The following is an 8,673-nucleotide window of genomic DNA, read 5'->3' as shown; positions in this document are numbered from 1 at the left end:
CGCTGTATTGTGTTGCGATTGTGGTGCACGGTACTGCACTGCCTTGTGAGGACTGCTCTCAATGCGCAGTACTGGACTGCATTGTAATGTCGCTCGTTTCACTGTACATTGATCTTTGTATCGCACGAGCGACGGCGCAGTGTGGCCAGTCGGGTTGCCAAGAGACTGGCAGGGAGTCACTGCACGTGGGAGAGACAGGAGTGACTCCACTTGTCGATGGACGAGAGAAGCAAACAGCTTCGTGTCGACAATCAACCGCACGTGCAAGGGATGAGACTTGAACTAGGCACAAGGGGGCTAGGTCCCCATGGGGTACAAGAGCTGTGTGTATGCGCACCGGGATCAGGGACAGCTGCGAGAGACGAGAGAATCGCTGTCCTCTGGGCAGGTAGCGTGAGCATGACACTGCCCTGCTTAGACCATCAGCAATAGCGGGCGGGAACGTAGCCAGAACGTATGTTGAATTTTTTTCGCACCGTAAGTAGTCAACCGTGCTAATTGGAGATGTAAATGCAGTTAGACCGTGAAGAAGATGATAGGTGAGAGATGCGTGAATTAAGAGGCGAGAGATGTGTGTAGGGGTGGCAATTGTGGGGAACAAAAGGTGGGAGATAGTGGAGCGAGAAGCGGAGGTGGGAACAGCATGGAGCGAGGTGTCCAGCGAGGAGAGCGGTGGCATGGTGCAGAGACGAACGCACAGCTCACGAGAGAGGCGGAAAGCACGAGGTATGAACCAGAGGTGTGGACTCGAGTCATGTGACTTGGACTCGAGTCAGACTCGAGTCATGAATTTGATGACTTGCGACTCGACTTGGACTTGCATAACAATGACTTTGTCCCACCTCTGGTATGAACAGGGGTCGGCAACGAAAATAACAAGATAACTTTTTTCGAATTTGGTACAAAAAAAATATTTCAAGAGCTGCAATATTGGCACGTGAATACGAGACGGTCAGTAATAACGTCACAAATCAGTCCTTAAAGGGGTGCATGTTGCCAATCCATACGGCGCACAGACGTTTCAACGAGAAAAACAAATGTTTTGTCAATTTGTTTGTTTCTCCCTTGTGATGGGATTAACGTGGGATGAACGTGGGGATTTATAAGGGCACGGGGTAACCAATAAGGTCTGAATTGGTCTGTAATAGGGTAGGCACTGATAAGGGGTTGACAGGTATGTATGAGTGAGAGGAAAACTTTGAAGATGAACAGCATCAAAAAGGCAGTTGAAAAAATGGGGAGGATTACGAAATGGCATTCACCAATCAAACATTTGCATCTCATGTTGTTCCATGGCCCTGAAGAAAGCTCGATTGAGGTTTTTACTGTATTATACAATGTAAACATTATCTCATATTACACTTAATAAAAAGTATCACTCTTATGTTTAAGTATTTTCACAGTACCTTTACTTAAAAGTTTTTTCCCTATAATACACAAGGACACGAGTGGTCAATAAGGAAATGCAGGCAGCGTTCCAATGGCTGGGTTTACAATGCGATGTATTTCTCAAATAATTGTAATGCACACCAAATTAATAAAAATAAATAAGAGGTGGCCAGATAGCTCAGATGTCAGTGTTGAGATGGCACCACTCAAAATCTGAGTTTGAGTCCACCAGCTTCTCCAAGCGTAGCAAGTTGATGGGCTCAGCCTGGTCATCAATGACTAAAAAAAAAACTCATTACATTATATTTAGTCCTGCACTTCATTTGGCTGAATTCAGCTCCGATAATAAAAACAATAGTCGGTGGGAAAGTGCTGCACCTTGCTCTATATACCAGCAGTCACTTGTAATCTCAGACATAGTTCTGATATCTGGTTCTATGGGTCGTTCTCTAACACCAAGGGTTGCACTGCTATGCGAGAGATCCGAATAGATTTTTCATCTTATGAGATGCCAAAAGCACAATGATTAAAATTGGGGATTTGTTTTACGTAGATGAAAATATATATTTAAATTTATCAATTTACTTCAGATGAAGAGCACCCAATAGTAGTTCTGAAACTTTATTTGAGCTTTAATGACAGTTACAGACAATGGCACACACTTTTCAATACTTAATAAAACATACATTTTATGAAATTATGGCAACACAATTTACGCACAATGAGCCAGGTACATCAATGAATGTGGAATAAGCATAAAACGCTGAATGAGGTCTAATTGCTGTTCACCTCCATCAAAGTATCACCTTCAGCCTCTGCAACTTTTTCATCATCTGTGAGGTTAAGAGTCAAGAGAAAATGTACAAATTACAATCTGCTCAATATGATGAATGTTCCGATGATTCCGGGTCACTCATTTTATCTGCTCAAGGGCTCCAGTAACCCGAATAATCGATGCATTCATCAGTAGTTCTCAACCGGGGATACGCAGACCCCTGGGGGTACGTGAGGCAATTCATAAATGTGTGAAATGATATCATACACGAGAGTCATTGGTGAATAATCATGTATGAAGCTGCCAATATAAAAAACTATGATAACATTTAAATCCATATGGTAACTTATAACGATATAAAAGACCTTTATAACCTCATTGATTGTAAATAATGTCATTTCCAAGAGTAGCCAGCAGACGGAAAAAAAGTACATCATGCATGTAGAGCGTTCGGTGAATGTTTACATTTTTTTGCAGTTACTAGCTAGTTAGGATAACAAAAAAAAATGGACAATTGGTTAGACTATTGATGTTCATTATTCACATTTATTTCTCAGGACTATGTTGGGTCAGGCAAGGGAGTACTTGGTTGCCAAAAAAGGTTGAGAACCACTGGCATACATAATACGACTGTATGAATTTGGGGGCTGGATAATAGGTGCATGGACAGATAAGTTTCACTGTCGATGAATATGGATAAGAAAGTTACCAGAACATTTTTGTGAGATATTGAACTTGACTTACTCTCCAGCATCTCTTGAAGCTCATGAATGGTGCTTAGAAGCACGTGGAACTGCTTCCTCCGCAGCTCCAACTAAACCACAGGGAACCACAGCACACATTGTTAGCAGGAGTCAATTGCGTCAGCAACATCATACACATCACGCGGGAGTGAGTATGTGTAGTGTGAGAAAATACTTTAAAAAATCACCTTGTTCTCAACACTCTCTTTTGCTTGTAACAGATTCTGGAGATCTTTGTCCAGCTCTTCAAGTTGCCTGAGGGAGAACATTTACAAACAAAACTTGATTGATCAAACTTTTAATATTACATTTGGAATTCTGCACAGAATATCTAACCAAAATTGTTTTCATCGGACTCATCTTTCATAAATAACAGTTTAGTATACAGACCCTTATTCAGTACAGCTGCCAAATTTGAATAAAAAACATGCTCATGCTTATTTTGCCAACAAAAGTATGTTATCATGTTAACTTCATTTTTAATAGGAATGCACGAAATATTAGCAATTCGAAAAATACAGCAGTGTGTTTTAGTATTAATTTTCACGGTCGGCTACATACGGCACGAAAGAAGTTCAACATACATCCTTACATATTTGACAAAATTTAAGAAATTAAAAGAATCCAAAGCTCAATATTACTTGAGCCCCTTGGGCCACTATAGTCACGTGACTACCACGTTGGGGGTCAGAAAGGGGAAGGGAGCACAGAGGGTCACAGGAGCTGCAAACACAACTGACTTTCATGTCAATGAAACAAATGTGTTCAATGGTAAATGTAAACACGATTCACGATACAAATACACGCTTATTCCATACTGATGTTAAAGCAAACTAAAATAAAAAGATTTCAATATATTGTGAAACACTTACTTGAGTGTCTTGCTTCTATCAGGGTGCTGCTCAATTACTTTGGCCAAAGCATCATACTCTGAGAAAGGAGAGGACATCAAACCACCATCACAACAGTCGAGGATCCTCCACTTCTAAAACACATCTGCTGGACCCACCTCATAATGTACAACATCTGAAAGGTGTATTTAGAATGTAATATCACCCCCAATCAAGGGGGTACAATTCATATAAAATCGGGTAAAATACGGAACAATAAACAAAAAATGTACTTGAGGGAAATCAATAAGTAGTATTTTCTCCTATAACGCGGTAGTTGTGTTCCTGTAGAACAGCGCGTTATGGAAATCGCGCGTTATAATAAATAAATATACATAGAATAAAGCACAGTCCCGCGATAACACGTGAGATGCGTACACAGGGTGAACAAAGACTGAGGCGCGTGGGTAGCATCTCGAAGCATCCAGCAGCATCCCGCCCTGCGTAATGCTAGGCCGAGGCAGCCGTACAACTGCTTATTATTCCTACTGGTGTGAAGTAGTTGTTCACTCAACTGCATTATATCCAATTCGCATCCGCATTATTAAAAATGTGTTCCCTAATACAGTCATCGCGCTATATCCAATTTGCGTTATGAAAACATGCGTAATAGAACAGACTGGAGTGAGTCTTGCATTCCCTCCTGAACAGAGACTCGGCGCACACAGGTCCTCAGAGCGATACTCGAAAAGGCCCGGCCACCCAGCATCGGGTGCCAGATGCGTGGCTGGGAGAGTCGGCCCTTCTCTGACGATCGCAGCACATAGGCCCCCAGTCGCATGAGTGCTTGTAGATATGTAGGTCCAAGATCGTGCACTACTTTATAGGCCAAAATAGCCAGCTTGTACTGGATACGGAAGCTTACTGGAAGCCAGTGCAGATCGCGGAGTGGGAATAATGCGCTCAAAGCGGGCTAGATGTCTTAGCCTTCGAGCCACCGTGTTCTGCACTGCTGAAGCTTCCACACCATGACACAAGGTGCAGAGCCGGACCTAAACTTGAGAGCAATTACCTTGACGATTCTTGCGTATCCGTTTGGCTTGAAGGATCTCCTGCTTGCACTGTGTGATCCTTTCATGGCCAGCTGCAATGCTGTCCTCTTTTGCCGGAGTAGAAAAAAATGCAAGAATTACCAATATGTGAAGGTGCATAAACACATGAAAACGCTGTACATGTATTCCCTGATCTACCAACGTTCAGTTTCCGAAGTTTCGCGTTCACGCAATTCACAAATTATGGACAGTTTTCAATTAACGAAATAGAATTTCCGCGTGAACGAAATTTCCCACGGCACGCGAGATGAGATCATCAAACAAGCACCAAGGAGGCTGCGACAGTGTCACGGTATCCCAACAGTGCAACGGTAACGCCTCCACATCAACTTTCCCGTCATTCCAACACGCAGATATTTTGGCGAGTTCCCAGAAAAGGTAAATTATTTTAGTTTTAAATTAAATAGTATTCAATTGTTCTTTATTATTACTGTACTGTGAAAAGTGATATAGGTGTATAGTGTTAGATTAGGAGTAGAGTAAGGCTATCCGAAACACATCCATAATTGTTCGTATTTAATTTTTGGAGAAAAGCCATTCCGATTTAAACACTTTTCTTATGTGTGTTTTTAAGAACGCATCCCCCTTCCTAAATCGAGGTATACCTGTATATACAGGAACAGAGAAGTATATAGTTATTCTTTTAGTGTCAAAAGCCATTACCTCACATATATGGTGTTTTATCACCTCACATATATAAGGAATTCAAATGAATTTTTTTGCCAAAGCCTGCCTTGCAGCTGATAACTAAATTTAAGCTTCTTCAGCGATTTATCCGCCAAATCTCTGCTTTTTAACTACATATATGCTCTTTAATAGGCTGAACATACTGGGCGCTGGGGGAAGCAGTCTCCCAAGTGTCAATGAAACAACCCCGAATATACCTGTTATCCTATCTACAGCTCCTTCACTAACAACCTAAAGTTACAGCCGACATATATTTATAGGTTTCGGATATTACAATAAATGTACAAGTTGTTTGGCAAATATTTAAAAACCACTTGTAAGGCTCAAGGCTGCGAGTCGTTTGCAGAAATACAGCTCCAGTTCTCACCGATATGTTTGTAGATCTTCCCATAGTTGTTCATCTCCCGCAGGTTCATGTTGTGCACCAGAACAGTTTTCCCCATAGAGAACTCGCACTGCGCCAGGGCTCCAACCATTCGCTGGTACTGGCTGTAGCTGTCGGTACAGGTCAGGCACGTAGCAAAATTGAAGCGTGGAAATAACAATGGTTCCATGTCACAACGCAGATTTGCAGGATGTGGGCAGGGTGGTTAGTGGAGGAATCGCGCACCGCTCCATGAATTCAGCCAAACAGAATTCGATGTCTGGCTGAAACTAAAATCAGCAGTAATATCTCAACACGACTTCTTACACCAAACCCGCATTGACCAGCGTGGAGCGTGGTCAAACAACTCATATCAAAGTGGCCTGATATTTGAGATGAGCATTGCTCTTGACTTGAAGTAATGTAAACTAATACCACAATGCCTTCTGAAGAACACAATGGAAGCGTGTGTGATTTGGCAGCCAGGCTCCGTGTACCGCGCAGCATCACCTCTCGTCCTGTGAGAGCGAGTCATTGCTGCACCACTTGATGAAGCTCTTCAGCAGGGAATTGATGCGGCGATCGTCTCCGCCTCCATCTCCGTCAATCAGCAGCCGCTTGCGGATCACCTCGTCTGCAGAACACCGCAGTTCGGGAGATCAACCACTCTGACCCATCACTCAACAGCACGCACCTTACACCAAACCCACTCAAGCTCTGAGATATCATCCACTCTCACCCAGCACTCACCTACACCAAACCCACTTACACTCTGATATCATCCACTCTCACCCAGCACTCACCTACACCAAACCCACTCACGCTCTGATATCATTCACTCTCACCCAGCACTTATCTACACCAAACGCACTCTCACCCAGCACTCATCTACACCAAACCCACTCACGCTCTGATATCATTCACTCTCACCCAGCACTTACCTACACCAAACCCACTCACGCTTAGATATCATTCACTTTGACCCAGTACCAGAGGTGTGGACTCGAGTCATGTGACTTGGACTCGAGTCAGACTCGAGTCATGAATTTGATGACTTGCGACTCGACTTGGACTTGCATAACAATGACTTTGTCCCACCTATGAGATGTGGACTCGAGTCATGTGACTTGGACTCGAGTCAGACTCGAGTCATGAATTTGATGACTTGCGACTCGACTTGGACTTGCATAACAATGACTTTGTCCCACCTCTGCCCAGTACTCACCTACACCAAACCCACTCTCACCAACACTGACCTACACCAAACCCACTTACACTGATATCATTCACTTTGACCCAGTACTCACCTACACCAAACCCACTCTCACCCAGCACTCACCTACACCAAAGCCACTTACACTCTCTTAATATGCGACTCAGCAGACAACACGCCCCCTTCACGTGCATAATACCGGATCTTCTGGATTCGTAGCGCAGCGCGCTAACCGATACACTACCGCTCCCCAACAATACTGCTGCTCGCCACTAAGCAGCGGTGACGTCACCACGGCGCTTGTGCCAGGCTAGGTGCACCTCGAGGCCACGTGAAGTACCAAAGGCCGGCTGACACGTCACGGGACAGACCCAGGTTCGATGGACTGACTGAATTGACTGACAGATGCACACGACCTGTGCTCCCCACTGTTCCATCTTTCTGCGTTTTATCCGCCCGGCGCTCCGCTCGCTGTTGTGAGCGTCACTCCTCCTATTGCTGGCGGGCGACTGCCTCCAGCTGTTTAGCAGCGTCCTTGACGAGCCTCCTCCTCCTCCAGAGGCCGACCTTAACACCAAGTCCACTCAGCTCCACATCCACGTGTACCGCAACAGCTCCCCATCTCTTCCCTAGGCCGTCCCGCGCCCGTGGAGCCCCCTCGATCCGGCCAAACAGAAGTTGCCGGTGGCTGGGGATGCCGCAGGAGCTCACTACCGGGACTGTCTCCCCACACAAAGACCCCCCCCCCCACACAGACTGTTGGGGCAGCAAGTGCTGCTAGCGAGTAGCACCTATGGAGGAGGGAACGGCACACGAGCGGGTATGTGGCCGGCACCACGCTCGGGCCGCCCTCTGTCTCCCTGGTTGGCGATGTCTACGACACACCGGACTCATTTGAGGCCGAGTCGAAGTCGACCTAGGGCAGGGGTCGGCAACCTACGGCTCCAGAGCCGCATGCGGCTCTTTACGGGCTGCTTCTTGACGATATGTACATGTACATAGATGCATTGCGGCTCTTGAAATACTGAATTTTGTACCGAATTGGAAAGAAATGGCTCTTCTTGTTATTTTGGTTGCCGACCCCTGACCTAGGGGAAGAGGCCCAGGACCGGTTTAGATCGTCGTCACCGGTGTTGGTGACCGTGAATCGAACTCGGGCCGCCGGGTTCTTAGCGCAGCACGCTAACCGCTACACTGTCGCTTGTCTCCACCCCCCCCCACGCAGAGAGACAAACACACAGAGAGACAAAGACGGCCGCGTACCGTCCGTGGCGGCCACGCTCCCCATGCCGCCCGTTCCTCGCATCTCCCGGCGTGCACCGCGTTCTGTGCGCCGCCTCTCATTGGCCGCGAGGCCGCGCACGCGCTGCCAATGGGCGGTGCGGACTTTGGACGTCGCGGGGGGGGGGGACTTGGGGGGGGGAACTTGGGGGGGGGGGGGGAATTAGGTGGGGGGGGCATCAAGTTCGCTGGGTCCTTCAGTTTTTCCCTCCATATATAGTTTTAGAAATAATACGCCAAGAATGTGTCTCGTGCGTGACGTCACTCCCCATTCCGCAC

At 45.9% G+C, this 8,673-nt stretch overlaps 1 protein-coding gene across 2 annotated transcripts; it reads right to left on the bottom strand.

Annotated features, from left to right (window-relative positions):
* Positions 1-1,889: 1,889 nt before the first annotated feature.
* THOC7 (THO complex subunit 7) lies at positions 1,890-8,472 on the bottom strand. Of its 2 annotated transcripts, none has more exons than XM_078860804.1 (8): positions 8,377-8,472; positions 6,411-6,534; positions 5,904-6,025; positions 4,810-4,896; positions 3,780-3,837; positions 3,096-3,162; positions 2,909-2,978; positions 1,890-2,222 (listed from the first exon to the last, which is right to left on the bottom strand). In XM_078860804.1, the coding sequence occupies exons 1-8, from the start codon at positions 8,417-8,419 to the stop codon at positions 2,164-2,166; spliced, it is 630 nt and encodes a 209-aa protein (XP_078716930.1). In that variant the 5' UTR covers positions 8,420-8,472; the 3' UTR covers positions 1,890-2,163. The 2 variants fall into 2 exon arrangements, with proteins under 2 accessions (XP_078716930.1, XP_078716929.1); XM_078860803.1 differs by having other exon boundaries at positions 1,965-2,222; positions 5,904-6,031.
* Positions 8,473-8,673: the final 201 nt, after the last annotated feature.

Source organism: Lampetra fluviatilis, chromosome 11 (genome assembly GCF_964198595.1).
Source record: "Lampetra fluviatilis chromosome 11, kcLamFluv1.1, whole genome shotgun sequence".
Lineage (NCBI taxonomy): Eukaryota > Metazoa > Chordata > Hyperoartia > Petromyzontiformes > Petromyzontidae > Lampetra > Lampetra fluviatilis.
Note: the sequence above shows the minus strand (reverse complement) of the source record. Positions and strands in the feature narration are given on the sequence as shown.

Excerpts from the sequence above, each read along its gene's own strand:
- THOC7 (XM_078860803.1), bottom strand. The coding sequence starts at position 8,419 with ATGCGAGGAACGGGCGGCATGGGGAGCGTGGCCGCCACGGACG. Across the intron at positions 6,535-8,376 it reads GAGCGTGGCCGCCACGGACG|ACGAGGTGATCCGCAAGCGG; the intron begins GTACGCGGCCGT and ends GGTGTTCTGCAG. Across the intron at positions 3,163-3,779 it reads GATAGAAGCAAGACACTCAA|GCAACTTGAAGAGCTGGACA; the intron begins GTAAGTGTTTCA and ends GTTCTCCCTCAG.